The following is a 16,780-nucleotide window of genomic DNA, read 5'->3' as shown; positions in this document are numbered from 1 at the left end:
AATCTCTTTGCAGATGGAGTGTGCCACCATGCTTGATGGGAAGAAGGAATACTTACCTTCTGCAGAAAGAGTAAGCACTTGTTTCTTCATTAGTCAAATTCTAACGATGTTTGTGGTGGTGATTTACTTGGTAGAGCATAGAGTTGTGTTCTGATTTATGAAATGCCTCAAGAGAAATGCTAGTTCCACTTAAAGAGCGGACTCCTAGGAAACACCACTATGCTTCCCTGAACACAGTCAGATCAGCTTTATTTTATTGAATTATTTTTTAACAAACACCTTATATCACATTTTTCCAGTAACATATATGTTCCAATATGTATCCATGTCTTTCTAATGGTGAAGCTGCTATACAAACTTTCTGATCAGATCGCTCAATTATAGTCAGTATTTTATGAAAAGACTGAAACTCTAGGATACTCCTATATAAGGCTTTCCATGAAGCTGGTCTGCTGTACCTTGGGTAAGATTGAAAGAATGGATTTAAAATCTCACAGTTAGCTTTTCTGTTTGGGCCACGAAGTTAGGAATTTAGGTAGAGGGGAAGGAAAACATCTTTTTTTCATAACTGTTCATAAAAACTAAGTAAGGCACATGTTGGCCTCACTCCTTGAATGCAGAAGCTTGAGCAGAAGTTTCTGTTCTCATTTTTTATAACTTCTCTTAACTGCCCAGTTAAATATGCAACACTGAAAGCATTTGTAACTTGAGCAGGTGAGCCTGAATGACTTTCCCCAGAACATCCCTGTGGTCTTTAAGTAAATGCCAGCAGCAAAAGGAATGCTGCATGAGTATGATTCCAGCCTGTCCTCAAAAGCACCACTGTCACATGAACATTGAGCTTATTTAATAGAAAACACCGATGAGCCATTGACTGATCACTAATACTTCTTTTTGTTGTTTACAAATTTTTACAAGTCATTCTGTCAAGAGGATGAATAGTTCTCTTAAGTAATTGACTTCTTACAGAATGACTGAGTGTTATAATGGAGTTTCCCCAGCCCAAAACCGAAGTACAGCTTTTGAAACGGCTTGTTTGGGTACAAAGTAAGCTCACCTCACAGAAATCCAATAAATGACTTTATTAAATATACTCTTTTCCTCTAAAATATAAATATTCACTATACTCTTATAAATGTGGAGTAGGTCCATATATCATTTGTCTATCCCATCCAAATATGAATCAGTCCAAAATCTGAAAACGAAGAAATAGCATCTGTAATTATCATTACTTTTTTCTATAAATATATATAATACGAATTTTCTTTGCAAACCATTTAGTTATTCACTTATACTTCGTATAGTACTGAGCACCTTAGGTTACATATTGTGTCATTTAATTGTTGGTACTAATATAGGAATTTGTAATATTTACAATGCACAAGTATAACATTTTAAGTATAACATTCCAGTGATTTGTAAGTGTTAAAGGAATAAGGAAATAGTTCAGTATAGTTTATTTATGTATTAAACCTACCCCACAGTATGCAAGTTTTCACTTTAACCTCTGGAATTTTCATAGGAGCCTGTATCAGAATTTTCAAGTTATACTTTGGAACATCAATAAATGTGTCCTGGATCACTTTTTAGAAACATCACAGGACATTTTACTTGGTGATGCGATGCGATTTCCTACTCAAAGACTCACTCCCCCAGCGTACCGACTGCTCTCAGTTTCTCAGAAGACGTTCTAGAAGCTTCCAAGCCAAAGGAGACCCAAATAACTGCCAGCAAAAGTTCTGTGACGGCAGTGGTCACTAAATGAGAAACGTCCATTTGGAAATTACCGGTAAGTTATGTAACTTACCTTGCAATCTCCTACCTTGCAAATTTACACAAGGAATTAATTTTTAAGTGCAAGTACCATGACAGTAAAAACCAAGTTCACAGCAAGGTGAATCCCCTCCCAGGTTTGCTGTTGACTGGTAGGAGGTGCTGGGAGTGGGGCTGCTTTTCCAAAAGGCGATTTAGCTGTTGCTCTTCAATCATCGTTTTCTGTATTTGTAAATTCAGCATATCATCTTAATTTTTTTAATTAGTTTTGATGATTAAGATGGAAACCTATGGAAACCACTACAAACAAATTCCTATACTGTGAATAAACAGCATGACTTATGCTCAGCTTTGGAGACTGAGCTTGTAAACAACATGGAACCATACTGTTTTTAATTTTCCTCTTTGCTAGTCAAGTCTCGTTAAGTTGAAACTTGTGTGCTTTCTCAAGAATAAAAGAAGTGTTGTAGCATGACAAGCAAACATCCACAAGCTTCAGATTTATTTCTTCCTGTACAGTTCCTGTCCTTCGAAGTGTGAATTTAGGCCAAAACTGTAAAGTGAACGAAATCCCATCCCCATATCAAGTAGCTCTGTTGCCAAAACAAGAGCAACATCGATGCCATCCTTGTTCTGCTTCTTCCTGTTCCCACCCAACCATATTAAGCCAATTTAGGAGTTCCAGGTGCAAGCTGTTTGTATCACCTCTGATTATGAAGGTTAGTGTTCCTGCTTGCTGTCTGCTTTGTGCTCAACCCGTGAGCAAGACAAAAACTCAGCGATTTGAAAGTTTTGATTTAAAAAAGTAAGCTATAGTGCAAAACAGGAGCTAGTAAGTTATGGGTATGGAGGTGACCATCTTACGTTTCACCAGCAAGGAATAAATCTGGACTTGCCCAAGTCATCTTTGTAGAAGCAGCTTCTTCCATAGTCAGACTTTTACAGCAGAGCAGCTCGTGTTCCTGCCTGTGTGCATTTGCTCACTGTTGTGGCACTGCTTGAATAACTTTCCTGATCTAATCTAGAAAAGGCTTAAAAAATCAAGACTTCCTCATTCCTCGATCTGTTCTTCTGTCAAGGCAATACAACCAGCCTCAGCAGAGCTCGGGCTGAAACAGAAGGGCTAGGAGGGCAGGAAGCTGAGCATGGCTTTCTGTTAAACTCTGCTGCAGAAACATGCTGGCCAAGACTTAAGTCATGCTTCAACATGGATTCAGGTAACTTTTACCTGAGCTAGGGGTCCCGAGTAGCTGAAACTCATGAAGCCATTCTGGGAAGCTACTATAAAAATACAACTGTGTGTTCCTTAATAAAGGACGTTCCTACGTATGTCCCACAGCCACTCATACACTGTAATAGCTACTTTTGCTTTGGGTCCATTGCTGGGAACGTACGCAAGATGTCCACATCATTTAACTTGAAAGTGCCCCTTGGCAGGGACCCTCCAGCGGTTCACTGACCACAGCTGTATTGCTTTAGAGCATATAACTAAGAGGTGCATGTTAGCGTGCTTTGCTGCGTATTCAAGCAACAGGTTCTGATGGCACCTTGAAAGAAAAATCCTCCGTAAGTGGTGCGCAGGTTAACATGGAAGAAAATGTTTCACTTTTGGGTGGTGGGAAAATCCTGTTTGGAGAACTACTCAAACCTTGAGCTTGCATCACAACCAAGACCCACTCTCGTCTGCTTAGCCCTTTACTTAGTCTGTATAAACAAGTACATTGAAATAGGCACAATTTATGATTCTGGAACATTTACATGTATGGTACTACACACTTTTACTGTCTGATATGGGATTTTAAAATCCCATTATTTACAATGAAATCCACCATTTTCCTTGTCATGCCACTTCTTTAGCTGATCCAAATGAAACCTGGGCCTTGGAAGACTGCAGAAAGGACCAAGGCTCAGTACTGATCCCAAGCTGGTGTACTCTGCTAGCTGGTATGGGTTGCTGCTGTTGACTGTACTTCAAATTAGCATGGTTGCTCTGTCATTCTTTGCAGAAACAGATGTATCCCACTTATGCCACCAAGCCAAGCCTTGTAATCTTGGCCGACAGGAAGGAATGAATGATGAACACAATTGGCTTTGGACAGGAATGAAGGTCCAGTTGCTGAAAGTGCAGAAAGATAGCAAGATGAGAATGATTAGATTAGAGCTCAAATAAGCAATCATTTACAGAGTACTTGCTTAACTGCTGCCTGGTATTTTCAACAGACTTCTATTAATAACAACACTTTATTGCAACATATTGTCTTTCCTTTACATACAGCTGCAAATGTATAGGTTACTAAAAGTAAGTAATAAGCATCTTGCAAGCAGCTGATGATGCTTGTGAGCTGAGATGCTCTGGGCTTGCATTCACCTAGGTACGCAGCAGAAAATTGAATCAGATACTGCAAGCAGTTTTCCAAGAGGTTCATCTCTTCAGGTTCTCTTTCTGAGCAGGGATTGGAATGCGATGTCCTGTACGCAATGCATCTGCTGTTGGTCACAGCTGAAGACAGCATATTACACCTTCAGCTGATGCGAAATGGTTGCTCCTCTGTTCACACAGCCGGCAGTGAGACTGAACCAAGCTTTTTTTTTTCATAGTCACGGTTTAGATGATCTCGCCACGTGCTTGCTAAGCATGACACAATTGTCAGTGTGGACAGCAAGTTCAACACTAGGTTCACATCACAACAAACCAGATTTACCTTTCCACCCGTCACACATCAACTTCATCGAGAACTAGTGACAAGTTCCCTTCTGAAAGCCTGACAATAAGCAGTTCACAGAGTGTATATCACAGGTGATGTGAAGAATCAAGCACCCAGAATGCTCAGGCACTGCTAAAAAATTTGGCAGGAAAGACCATGGTTACATCCCTAATTTATGGTATCTAAACTGACTGTAGGAATAAGCACCTTATTTTTAGGCATTGTGACAAGTAACTTAGACACCTAAGCAGATAGTTTGTATTTCATTGGAGTCCATGATTTTTTTCGGGAACTAGATGTTCAAAACTGTCTGAAACATAGCTTATTATCATAATGTAAAGCCCCTGTGTGTATATTTGAATTAATAATATCTCATTCTTAAGCTCTTCAGACTGCAATCATTTAAAAAGTGAAATGGGTACATATAAAAATTCTAAAATCTGGCTATGTACAGTTAAGAACAAGGATGAACAATCCTTTATCTTTACGTGGTTTTACCATTTTATCTTTATTTTATCTCTTTTTAGTTTATCTCATTCTAAAGCCAGACTGTCATGCTGTACTAGGAAGCATGACATCTAAATACCAGTATTGGAACCTGTACTGGCCAGCTGTTATTAGTCCTCCTCCACCCTCACACACTGAATGAGAACTAAAGAGGTGGTAATGTGCTACCTCTGTTAAACACAATACTTACTATTTCTCCATCCTTTCCTCCAAAGTCTAAATAAAGCATCCTTATCCCATCATCTGAGGACATTTTCAGTTTTTCATAGGGATATTGTGCAATTGTCTTAGAGAAGGCACCATCTTGCAGTTCAGTTGTAAGAGAGAATCCATGTTCATAATGGATGGTCAAACGGCACTCCTGGTTTTTATATGTGCAAGCTGAAGAACAAAAGAAAATGTAGTCTGTAATGCTCTTAAAAGCAACACATTCCATTTGTCTGCAGATGTCTGCATTTTACATTTGATCTCAACGCTATCTTGCAGAAACTAACCTCTACTAAAACTGAGCTATCATGCTCTAACTGTAAACCTGCAGATTTGGAAGAACAACAGAAACCACTGCTTATAGAAGCCTTCCAGTACTTAAAGAGGGCCTATAGCAAAGCTGGGTAGAGTCTCTTTGTCAGGGCATGAAGTTACAGGACAAGGGTAACAGTTTTAAGCTGAAAGAGGGGAGACTTAGATTAGATAGTAGGAACGATTTTTTTACGGTGAGGGTGGTGAGGCACTGGCACAGGTTGCCCAGGGAAATCATGGATGCCTCATCCCTGAAACTATTCAAGGCCAGGCTGGATGGGGCTTTTGAGCAACCTGATCCAGTGGAAGGTGTCCCTGCCCATGGCGGGGAATTGGAACCAGACGATCTTTAAGGTCCTGTCCAGCCCAAACCATTCTGTGATTCTGTTGGGCAAGGTCCAAGCAAGGTTTGTTAGTTATGGTGTAAACACACAGACTAAAATTGCACTCAGCAGTAGCAGTACCGATGTCAGTTCTTTAGGTTATTCGTTGCATTCTTCATGCACATGGCACACATCTACACGCTGGCACAAAATCAGTCTAACAAAATTTAAGAAGAATCGCACTGGCATTTCCTCCTTCCAAACTTTGACAAAGTCACAGCTACTCCTCTTCTTACATCTGACATGCATAGCCAAAATCCATAAACGCAGCACACAATGCAACACAAAATTAGAAGCAGTAAAGGGTTTCCCTGAAGTATTTTGACAAAGATGAAGACACTCACAAGTCCTCATTAGTGTTGTGGTAATTGAAAAAGGGCTCAGATAATTTTATGTAATTGCTACTGCAGCAGAAGGATCTGCATCTTCCCCTCAGCTCAGAAACACAGGCCATGATCCAAATTACAAAATGAAGAGTGTTCACATCCCAAATTCTCTTTTCCCCCACTTTCCTCTGAACAACTCCACCAAGAACGGTCCTTGGCACTGGGATAAAAGTACTGTGGTAAAAGAGGCTGATGCCCTCCTCCTGTTTTTGGAAAGAGTCACCAGTGTCTCAGGGCTGAGGAGATGGACATGCCCTCCATGTGTTTCCCACTGATTACCTGGTTGGTTTCCATACTGGAGATGCTCACAAAGCAGCCTGAGCTCCCTGCAAGGCACAGGGCCTGGCAGCGAGCAGGGTGGCATCCCCATGTGCAGCAGCGTGGGATGTACCTGAGGGCTTCCTGAATTCTGCACTGCCCTTTGACATAGAGCAGATTTATATTTTGGGTCATGCTCTTACAGTTTTAGGCTAAGAGTGGAGATAACGTTCAACTTTAACAGCTCTGCCAACTGTGGGCATCGCAGGGGAAGGAATCCCAAATCCTGAGGGCATTTAAGAGAAAGGCATAGCTTCAAAGTCCCTGAACCACCACATTCTAGCAGCTATCTGGCCAAATGAGGCATCCCTACTGAGCATCTGCAGCTGATTACTTTTATTTTCCATGTTCAGATGTAAAGATGAACTTTACTTGTCTGTTGTGTCTTAAACATTGAGCGCAGGGCTGCTTGCCTGCACCTGTGGGCCTTTTCTGTGGCTCCTGGCTAGCAGAGAGAAGGGGAGATGTAGGGGTAAGCACTGTTCCCCCCTCCCCTGCTCTGCAGCAGAGGTGTGGGGGAAGGAGACGCAGCAGCAGGCCACCCCTCCAAACTGCCCTGGAGCTCCCAGCCTCAATTCGAAAACTTTCCCAATGGAGCTCTGTGCATGCATAGCAAGACCACCCCTCACATGCTAATGGGACATGGACTTATCCTATAAATAGAGCTTGCCAAGAAGGCGTGACATGCGTGCCCACCACCCCAATAGAACCAGCCTGCTGCTGGAGAACCACTGGGCCATGTGTTCCTGAAGAATTGCTTCTGGATGGGCCAAGTTTTCCAGAGGTACTGCCATGCCCCATTAGAGTGGTGACCTTTTTTTCCGAAACACTACCTTTTGGGTTTTCTCTCTCTCTTTCTTACTTATCTTACTGTGCATTCTGTTTTTTTCCTGGCATTGTGGTTTGTCGGATCAAATCCAAGTTTTGTTATAGTTTGTTTGGTGACCTTGGCTGTGTTCCGGGTATCAGATCATGATCTGATCAGATTGAGATCTGCTTTTGCAACTGGCCAAAGGTACCACACCAGCTGGGATTGGCTCAGAAACCAATGTGTTAAATACATAAAATCCTAAACATGCAATTTTTTTTAAATTAATCCCTACTAGCAGAAGGAGTTTGGACTACCCACGAGCATGTGGAGGAGATGTGAAGGTGTGGCGCCGCAGGTGCTACTCACATGTGGTGATTTCTGTGATGAGCTCCGCAGAATTGTGGCAGCCCTGCACGATGCTCCTCGTCCACAGTGAGAGGTCTCTGCTAGTCTCTGTCCTGAACAGATGGGTTTCAATCCCTTGCCTTGTACCAGTACGGGTTGCGAAAGACAAATCCAGGCCCAACTGGGGTGAGCCCTTTCCTGGGCCAGAATGGACCAACCTGCAATTGGATTTGAAAACACATCAGGGAATTACAACATGGGCACAATGCACTGTGCCAAAATTCCCACCCGAGCACAGCTTTGCTCTGTATGTTCCTAAATGCATGTAATTGAGAGCATGCAAACTTGCATCTCCTCTGTATTTGAGCCTAAAGTGACTCCCAATGACAGGCAGAAGAGTGAAAGTTCAAAGCAGTGAGTACTGAAGCAGCTGGACATGTAGGAGATAATGGGGATATTCCAGAGTGCCCTAAATTCCTAACAAATTGTAGAAAAGAAATCTTTGCATGAGGAACCAAGAGAAATCACCGACTGGTCTGTGATGAAATTTCGTGCACAAAATTCATACAAGTGCTTGCTTAGATGAGGCACCTGAATCCAGCTTTCACTGTCAGGCTGTAGATGCCTTAAAGCTTAAATATTTACAGACAAATTTAATGATAAATGCTGTTGGATAAAGAAAAAGTTATGTAAAGTGCGCAGATGCCAAACTACTGTCTTTTGCATACTTTTCCCATAAAGAACCGGCAAAACACAAAATGTAGCTATTTGTGATCAGAAATTCTCTCACATGTTGCTACAATGAACATTTTTTTGCCTGGCATCAATAGCTGATCTCCCACGACCAGGAAAGGTTTGTTCTTCTGGGTGAATACTAATTGCAGGGATATTCTTGAACAATAAAATCGACACCTCATAATATTTAATTCTTCTTAAACGCTGTCCTCTTGGGCATTATTTCTTATAGAATTGTGGACAGTGAACACTGAATTTGCTCATTCAGATGAAAATAATGATCCAGAGGAGTTCCTTCCCTCTGAGACCCAGGCACCAACCCCTTGAGGAAGTCACAAAATGAAACCACACAAACTCTTCTGAAAAGCTTATTCATGTCTTATGCTTTCTGTTTCCCTTTCTATAGGCAAGCAATGTTTCCCTTTCTATAGGGAAGCAATGTACTTCTTATGAGACTATATAAAGTATGTAGCACGGTAGTAGAATACTTGTGCTGAAGCATAAAACATTAGATTATACTAATCATCTATGGAATGCAATTCACCCTGAAATTATTGTTTTGCATATGGAAGAAAAGTTGCCTGTTACCTGACACTGGATAAGTATGCCGTCAAACAGAGATGTTTTAATAGGGGGAAAAAAATGCAGAAAGGAAAGGAAAAAGCACAACTTTAGCTTTTCAGTTACTGAAACGCTAACCATAGCAGATCCGAAATTTTCCCCAGTTCCCTGTGCTGACATTTGAGATGCGCTCTGTGCTGAACAGACACGTATCTCTTTCATACCCCACTAGAAGGCCTGCAAGATTTGTAACTTCCTTCAGATTTTGCACAACTGCCTTAATTTCATGGTCCCAGGAGGCTCCGGGAGGCAAGGGGCAGAGTATCCTGGCCAGAACTGTAAAGGGCAGGAAAGCCTCTTCCAGAGAGGCATCACCACCCTCTCCAAATGCTATTTTTTTTGTCTTTAGAAGAGCTGTGCTAATGCTCCACTCGGCCTTGATACCTGGGGCCTCCTAACTGCACCCCAGGCAAATTTTGCAGTCAGGGAGTCAGCGGCAAACAAACAGGCCAAAAGCTTTTATTCACTTGGCATGAGGAGAGGAAGCCTCTCTGAGGAAACACTGCCTCTTGATAATGAAGTCAAGGCAGATCAGGAACTGAAATCTCCAGTGACTTCTGCTGCTGCCTCAGGAGCAGGTAGGGCTGCTGAATTCATGTTGCCTCTGCTACTGGGGAGGGAGAGTATGGACAGCTGCAGGAAAACAGCCTGCGAAATCATATCAAGTTTATCATTAAAAATGAAATTATCCCAGCTTCTCCTTGGGTCATCCTTTCTCTTCATACAGTGCTCATCAGCTGTGCTAAAACTTGTTTTCTAATCCCTGTAATACTGAATATGCGACAGACAGATGGTTCCACTGTTTTATCTCAAGTCGACACCACTGCTCCCCTACATCTTCATGCTGTATCCATAGCACTGGCATTGCAGCTTTTTCAGCATATGGATAGAATGAAGATGTACTACTTTACAAATTAAAGTACGTGGACGTCCAACGCAAACACTGTTTCGTGCCTGCCTTCTCATTATTGCCTCATTATTAATAATTCAGCCTTGCTATTTAAAAATCCTTTACTATCACACAACTCCAGACTGTGCTTCGGAAAATGAGCATGAACTAGACAAATAACGCAGGGGAACATCTGATAGCGTGTATGTATCAGCTGTCAGTATTGATGTATCCGGTTACAGGTCAAAGGATTCCCAAGCTTTAATAAAGTTGCATTCACATGAGCTGTTCCATTTACCTAAAAGATATTTTATCCTAAAGACCACAAAAATGCCTTAAAAGCTAAAAGAACAGTCTTACAAACTTCACAGAAGGCTTCCCCTCACTCTGACCACAGTGGAGATTGTGTGTATGGTGCAGGCTGCACCCGAGAGCTAAAAAGGCACCGCAGGCTGGCTCTGGTATAATATTCCTCTGTAGTCCCTGAAGGTTACTCTGCTCCGTGGAGGTTTCTGCAATACCTGTGAGCCCAAGAACGCTTCCCCGGAGCAGCCAGAGCCGCGAGGGGGCAGGAGGTGGATGGTCCCAATCAAGTCTGTTCATACAGCGTGTAGCTAGCAGGCTGCAAAATACAGCTCTTAGCATGCCCCAGGGAGCTGGGGAGAAACTTCTCTCATTTCCCCCTTGTCTTTGTATGGTTCGAGAATCTCTTTAGCATTATTCTTCCTAAGTAAGTGTGTGATAACAAGATGGGTATGATCCAACATGAAGTGCTGGGTGAGACGCACTGGGACCTGCTTCTCATTCGAATGCTACGAAAAGAGTTTCAACCATTTACTGCCACAGCAGTATTTAATGGCCTCTTCAAAAAGGACAGCAAAACCGGCACTGACAGTCAAAGCAAGTGTTCAGCTGCTCATTTGAGATTTATCTCGGAAGAGTGTGTGATACGAGTGCATGAACAGTGATGCAGCTCTGCCCGGTAGAGCTACTGACCATTCCTATATTTAAACCACTCCATACCCTGACTTAGCATTTGCACCCTGCTCTGGAAAGGCTGTGCTCTTTGGAAACCTACACACAGGCTCTCATTCATCTGAGCTTTGCCCTAGAGGGAGTAACAAGCACCCTCATTGCATAGGAAGATGAGTGGAGAACTTACACAGCACCTCATACACCTTCCCTGGAGAGCTCAGGGTCGTTGGTGCTCCTTGCCTGCCCCTTTCTCCACTTGCACAGAGAACTAATCGGTGTACAAACTCCTTTTCCAACTTGCCATGGTATTAACTATAAAAGTGCTTTAATATTTTCAGATCTCAACTTTACACAAAAGCCACTTACCTGATCTTTAATCAGTCCAGCATGGGCTGCTTTATTATTTTTTTTTAATTTATTTCATATCTGGCTACATTAGATAATGCAATTTGATTACAAACATTTACTTAAGCCCCATTCCCATGCTAGAGGGAAGCACTGTTATTCAGGCATAAGGAAACACTGAAACAGAGATTATGACGAAAAGGGCCTTGGAGTCAGGGTAACGAGCCAGCTGCTGTGCCTCCCAGTGCAGATTTAAAGGAACAACTTAAATCTCCTGATCTCAGTTTTATTTGAGCTATTACTTATATTTCACACAAAGCTAGGAAAGACTGATTGGAAAATATTTTTAGGTCTTAATAGCATCTATAGGTTGAAGGCAGACTTATCAACAAACAGAAAGGGCATGTTGAAATTCTGCTGTTAAAGTATTGTACCAAGATTGTAATCCTACCACTTTCCAATTTTCTCTGCTCATTATGTCTTGGGTAGATTAAGCATGACTCTGTACAGTATCTGGCACTGAAGTTTTCCGGTTTCAGCAGCTTTCAAATACTCATTAGCTAAGCAAAAATGTTTTCCCAAGGACTCATAAAAATCTGAAATACAGGAGCAGCCAAGATTACAACATGTGGTCTGCAAACTTTCCAGGTGAAAAGTTCTAAATTGCACTGATCAATGCATAAAGGGGGATTAAAAACCGTGTCACAAAGACAGTAATCACTGACCGAGCATGAACACAGCAGTCAATACTGACAGCAAACCCTGTGTATTTTTTTTTAGTACAACTATACTCAGTGTGACAGATCATAAAAGCAGAATCCTGCAGGGTTTTAATCAAAAGTATCCAAAACAGTAGATGTAATGATTCAGGGAATCTGTCAATTTATATTATATGTTCACCTCGGGGATTCATGCAATTATATGCATTTATCAGATTGCTGCTCCATTCTGAATGTCAAATTTGATAGATCTATTATCTTTTACCTGCACAAATTCACAGCAAGATTAGTAAGAAATCACAGAGATGGGGCTGAAATAATTCTCAGGAGGTCATCTGGTACATCTCCCTTCCCAGAGCACGGCTAACTGTGCTGACACAGTCCTGAGGATTATAGTGCAACCTGTTCTTCAAAGTCCCCAAGTGATGAGGATTGTACACCTTTCCCAGAGGATCTAATCCAGTACCTCGTCCACACACTATTCTGGGACCTAACCTGAACCTCCCCCGCCACAAATGCAGCCAACTAGGTCCTGCTGTATCCAGAAGGGACCTGAAGAACATGCCCCCTTGTCCTCCGAGTTCTCACCTTCATGCTTTAGAACTACTAACATGTTTCCCATGGACTTTTTTGGATTAAACAACTACAGTTTCTTAAATATTCCCTTAGTCATAGTGATCTTAATATCTACACTGCTTTCTTCTGGACCTTCCATAGTTAACCAGCATCTTTTTGGATGTGCAATGTCTCCCATGAAAGTGGTGTATCACCTGAGGTTTTACCCATGTTCTGTAGTTAGGTATGATTACTACATCCACCCAATATGCAATACTTCTGCTATAACCCAAGATGACTGTCTTTTTTCCACAAAAAACATTACAACATAGATTTAAGCAATTTTGCGACACTCCCAGACACTTCCTGGCAGAGTAAATACTTTCTCAGTCACTCTCTATCCCAAACCAGTGCAGCTGATTATTCCTCAACACAGAACCTTGTGCTTGTCCTTTCTGAACTGCAGCCTGACACCCATGTCAATCAACTTCTCATTGCCCTCTAGTCTGAAGGCTGATGCTGCTCCACTCACACAGGAATCTCATCAGACAGAGAGATGACTATCCTCATAAGGCAAGTCAGTTGGTTATAAAACCTGAACTCCTGACAAAAAGTAATTATCAGGCCCTCCAAGATGAGGATTTAGATTGTTTGATCCAGTAAAATGATGGTCACTGATGATGGGGGCTGGCAATGTCCATCAAAGGGCTGACTTCACATGAGAGGGTGGGTGGGCAGGAAAGGGCAGGATATGCTGCAGGATCTCCAGTCACTTTAAGGAGGCAGACTTGGGTCCATGTAAAAATAACACCCCGAAGCAGTGGGGAAGAGTTGCATCACCTTCTGGGGCGCTCTCTACTCACAAACAGAAACAGATTTTAGCTCTCTTGTGAGACCTCATCTGGAATACTGTGTCCAGTTCTGGAATCCTCAACATAAGAAGGATATGGAGCTGTTGGAACAGGTCCAGAGGAGGGCTACAAAGATGATCAGAGGGCTGGAGCACCTTCCATACGAGGACAGGCTGAGAGAGTTGGGCTTGTTCAGCCTGGAGAAGAGAAGGCTCAGAGGAGATATTATAGTGACCTTCCAGTAATTGAAGGGGGCTACAGAAAAGCTGGAAAGGGACTATTCATAAAGGCTTGTGGTGATAGGACCAGGGGGAATGGGTATAAACTGGAGAGGAGCACATTTAGACTAGACATTAGGAAGAATTTCTTCACAATGAGAGTGGTGAGACACTGGAACAGGTTGCCTAGGGAGGTTGTGGATGCCCCATCCCCGGAGGTGTTCAAGGCCAGGTTGGATGGGGCCTTGGGCAACCTGATTTAGTGAGTTGGATGTCCCTGTCCATGGCAGGGGTTTGGAACTAGATGATCTTTAAGGTCCCTTCCAACTTTAACTACTCTATGATTCTATGATACATCTGGACACAGCTTCCGGTTCCAACAACTTACCTAGTTTTCACTGGGAATTGCCACCTGGAAATGTCAACCTCACTGTCATGGCATACAGTAGGCTGCAAGCTGCAAAGCATGGGGCTCTTGCCTCACGTTATGGTAGCACAGGGTGAGTCAGAAGCAAGCTTTCCCAGATTGAAAGCTCTATCACCGGTAGGTAGACTGGGATAAAGCAACCATTAGCATAATTTACTGAGTTTAATTTTATTTTTTTTAATATAATGATTTAGCACCAAAGCCTCAGTTCATATGGGTAGAAAACTAAGAAGCCGAGAACAAAAATTAACTAATGAGAGTGCAATAAGACCCACTGCTTTTGGCTGTGTGCTACCAGTCCTTCTGAAGGAGAACTCATTGAAAATAGTATAATAGAGGCCTGTAGCAAGGCCAAAACAATGGAACACCAGCTCTCTTTCAAGCACTTTGACCATACTGGCAGGGATATGTGATTAAGATTCACATCAAGAAGCACAGACAGTTTCCACTGCATAAAGATGACCATGGGAAAGCTCTCTCTGAATTAGTGTTAATGGATACCTTTGAAATAATGTGGATGGTTATTTCCAACCTAGATTCAAGAATGTGTCTTCCAAGGTCACCATTTTAAGCTAAAAAAGCCAGGAATTTGTTTCCTGGAGCAGGAGCACAAGGTGTGCTGATATTAAGTGTCTCCATCACATGTGCTGTTCCTCAAAAACCCAATCCATTGGTGCATAACTGCCACACCAGCATATCCAACTCAGAGCAACAACTTTCAGCCTGGGGGAGGGGCTGAAAATCTGAGTGCTTCTGCCAAACCCTCAGGTCTGCACAGTGAGATAGAAATCTCAGGAGACTGAGCTCTCAGCTTTCTCAGCACTCCTACCTCTGGATCTGGGCCAAATGGCCACATCCATAATCACCCTGGTGTGCTTCTGGCCATCAGTTTCAGCCAGAACTTGAAACAGAGAAGAAAGGAGTTAAGCTGAGCACATCGGCCCACTGAAGAAGAATATGCTTCTCAAACCATGACACAAGTGCGATATATAGCTAATGCCTCAGCTAACTCAGCCATTCCCACTGCTCTTGAAGTAGTTGTAATAAAAAAGCACAGGTACCTGGTGGCTAGCAGGGGGTAGGTATGCAGAGGACTGAACCACGCTTCCTTCATTCGCGGCATGCTCTCGTATATTAAGAGGTCTTTCTCTGTCAAGACCACTAACACTGGCTTCCAGTGTTTCTCGTTGTCTCCTGGCACCTGAAAAAGAGCAGTCTCAGTGAAACAAGAAGACACCAAGCTACCATTGTGGAAAGCCTGACGACACGAACATGTCAAGTCCCGGGTGAGATAATGAACACGAGATTTTTGCTTCTTTGGCTTTTTGACATCTCCCACCTGAATTTATAACCAGCTGCAGCAGAAATGGAGTGAAGAGCAATGACATCTGCTGCTCTCATTAGCACTGCCATTTCCAGCCCTCCTTGCAGATTTCCCTTACTACAGGCTACTCCATAAATGCAGTAGCGGAAGAACACTGAGACAGAGCTGGCGGTTATTCAGCTGTGGTATGCATGAAAGGACCTTAAATGTATATTTATAACGTGCACCATTCATGTGTGACTGGCACATTAACCTGAGTGCTGTACAGTACTGCTGCTGTTTCTATTTTCATAAGTGAAGAAAGCTGAAACATCATCCCTATAAAAGAAGTGTGCCAGGTAGTAAAAAATAGTAGTTTGGGAGCAGATGCTTTTTTTCCTTAGCAGTTCACGTTTTTGTTGCTTCTTCTTCCCTTATACTATTCTTCCAGTTTTATAAGTGCCAATTTATAAAGAGATCCAACCTAAACATGGTGTTGGTCTGAAGCATTGAGTCTGTGATGGGTCTGTATCCACATTTCACACCCATCTGCAGAAGACGTCTAAAGACTGGGACATCAGAGCCCTTTACTGGCTGCAGGATCCAAATGTGGGATTCTGTTTTGTAGGTTAGACATGTGGTAGCCCCTATGGCTACACAATTACTCTTACAGGGATGAAGTACAGCTCCTGTTTTTAACTTATTCTACTCTGGAAGCACAGAAATGTCTTAAAATAGATGGGAATATGAAAGGGTCTTAGTTTCAAGTAAGAACAAAGCTCTTGTCTTTCACAGACAAATTCATTGTTTTCCTTTTGGTGCACATAAAGAAAAAGAAACCCTGTGATGCAGTAACATTCATGGCCATGCTTTCAAACTCAAACATCTTGGCAGGTCTACATAACTCCTCCATTAAAACCTTCTCCAGGAAAGAAAAGCAGTTGTTTAGGCTGTTTATGTTTGATGCCACCTTATACGCCATGTGTCTGTGTCACTGGGCACATCACCGTGTGGAGAAACAAATAAAAAAGATCAATCAAAGGTTGGCTAGGCTGACAGTGGCACAGCCAGGAACGGTGATTCAGATCCTTAAGTACGATGTGCCTTAAGTGGTGGATTCAAATTGAGAGCCACATTTGAAACACTTGTATTTTACGTGAAGAAAGGGTCCTACAAATTTCTAAGCTTTTAAGACTTTCAAGACAGTTGTAACATAGCTTCACACCTGAACACCAATGCCCAAAGGAGATCCTAATCTAAGATTTTAGGCATGCATAATTTTTAAGAGGAATTTTTCCTTCTGAATTAAGCTTTTCAAGTAATCATGTTCCTGTTTACAGCATTACTTGGCTTATCATTTGTTCATGTCTGTGTGTTAATCAACTTAAAGCCATA

The 16,780-nt window shown here is 42.3% G+C and overlaps 2 protein-coding genes across 2 annotated transcripts in view; one reads left to right on the top strand and one right to left on the bottom strand.

The window, feature by feature from the left end:
* Positions 1-1,479, top strand: part of MTBP (MDM2 binding protein) — a 34,715-nt gene extending 33,236 nt beyond the window's left edge. Inside the window, exon 24 of the transcript XR_008448683.1 lies at positions 14-1,479. The gene's annotated coding sequence lies outside the window, so the exon portion shown is untranslated. The remainder of the gene's footprint in view (positions 1-13) is intronic.
* The window catches only part of SNTB1 (syntrophin beta 1), a 109,909-nt gene continuing 93,478 nt past the window's right edge, over positions 350-16,780 (bottom strand). The window contains exons 4-7 of the mRNA XM_009568778.2: positions 15,144-15,283; positions 7,769-7,965; positions 5,176-5,366; positions 350-3,889 (exon numbers count right to left, since the gene is read on the bottom strand). Coding sequence (XP_009567073.2) covers positions 3,797-3,889; positions 5,176-5,366; positions 7,769-7,965; positions 15,144-15,283 — 621 coding nt within the window. The 3' untranslated portion in view covers positions 350-3,796. The remainder of the gene's footprint in view (positions 3,890-5,175; positions 5,367-7,768; positions 7,966-15,143; positions 15,284-16,780) is intronic.

The sequence above is a fragment of the Cuculus canorus genome, chromosome 2, assembly GCF_017976375.1.
Source record: "Cuculus canorus isolate bCucCan1 chromosome 2, bCucCan1.pri, whole genome shotgun sequence".
In the NCBI taxonomy this organism is placed as follows: Eukaryota; Metazoa; Chordata; class Aves; order Cuculiformes; family Cuculidae; genus Cuculus; species Cuculus canorus.
This window is presented reverse-complemented; position numbering and strand designations above follow the sequence as displayed.